Source organism: Hibiscus syriacus, unplaced genomic scaffold (assembly GCF_006381635.1).
Source record: "Hibiscus syriacus cultivar Baekdansim isolate YM2019G1 unplaced genomic scaffold, ASM638163v2 tig00110478_pilon, whole genome shotgun sequence".
In the NCBI taxonomy this organism is placed as follows: Eukaryota; Viridiplantae; Streptophyta; class Magnoliopsida; order Malvales; family Malvaceae; genus Hibiscus; species Hibiscus syriacus.
This window is the reverse complement of record NW_024062755.1, coordinates 79,202-80,292: the sequence shown is the minus strand read 5'-3', so window position 1 is coordinate 80,292 and position 1,091 is coordinate 79,202. Positions and strand designations below refer to the sequence as shown.

The 1,091-nt window shown below is 40.5% G+C and overlaps 1 protein-coding gene across 1 annotated transcript; it reads right to left on the bottom strand.

Moving 5' to 3' along the window:
- LOC120128330 lies at positions 1-549 on the bottom strand. The gene has a single exon (XM_039146027.1). The coding sequence runs from the start codon at positions 547-549 to the stop codon at positions 1-3; it is 549 nt and encodes a 182-aa protein (XP_039001958.1).
- Between the last annotated feature and the right edge of the window lie 542 nt (positions 550-1,091).

Sequence of the window (1,091 nt, the reverse complement as noted above, 5' to 3'; positions counted from 1 at the left end):
TTATCCCCAGCAATAGCATGCACGACACTTACCGGTGCTCCCTATACCAAAGGCAGCAAAACATCGAGCCAAAGCCCGCGATGATGATCCGACATCTGCTCTCGAAACAAACGATGAACTCGGCCGACTACTCTGCCGGTGCTTTTCGAAACTCAAGGACCACGATGCTGATGACAAAGAAGAAGGCGACGAAGGCGCAACATTGTTCATCTCGTTCAAGTTAAAGCACATCATTTTCCCGAACAACGCGCGCAAAAGACCGGATCTCGATCGTTTCTTGATGGATTTGGGGTTGGACTTGGAATAGTAAGAAGGTGGAGGAGCTAGAGGAGGAATGAGAGATGTAGTAGAAAATGCATGTTTCGGGGTACGGGGCTGAGACTCCCACGTGAAAGGAATAGAGCCCGAGACTCCACCATAGTAGACCCTTAAAGAAGAGTTTCCCACCGAGTTTTTTTCCTTTGATGAAAGCCTGGAAAAGAACTTGTCATCTTGCTTGATTCCCACAGCCTTGCTATGGGGAAGATCAGTGCTTGATGTGTGAAGCATGTTGTAAATAAATTTGTGGTGGGTTTCACTGAGAATTCAGAGAGAATCCAAGAAGCAGATGAGGGAAGGTTTAAGCTGTAGTATACGTGAAATGGGGGGTGCCGGGCATCTTCTTCGCCAATTTAAGACTTGAAAATGACTCGCTCCACTGTGGACCAAAAAAACAGCATTGGGACTAAGTGAAAGAATCTAAGCTTACAACCTAATCACAAGATTCTAAAAATCTAAGGGCTGAAATTTTATTAAAAAGATTAAATTAGGACTAAAGTGAAACTAATTAAGAAACTAAATGCCAAAAGTATACTAAGTTGTTAAATTAAGACCTAATTGCTACATTCACAACTTCATTGGGACCAAAATGGGTGAAATATAAGATTATCGACCCTAATTACTGAAAAAGTTAACGAAATAAGGATTTCCAGCGGCTAAATGATGAAAATTCCAATTAATTTTCATATAGCATTGTAATTATCAGTAGGATCAAGTAATTTGATTGTTTTGATATTACTTTTTCAGATTTTTTTAGTCCACAATAATGCATA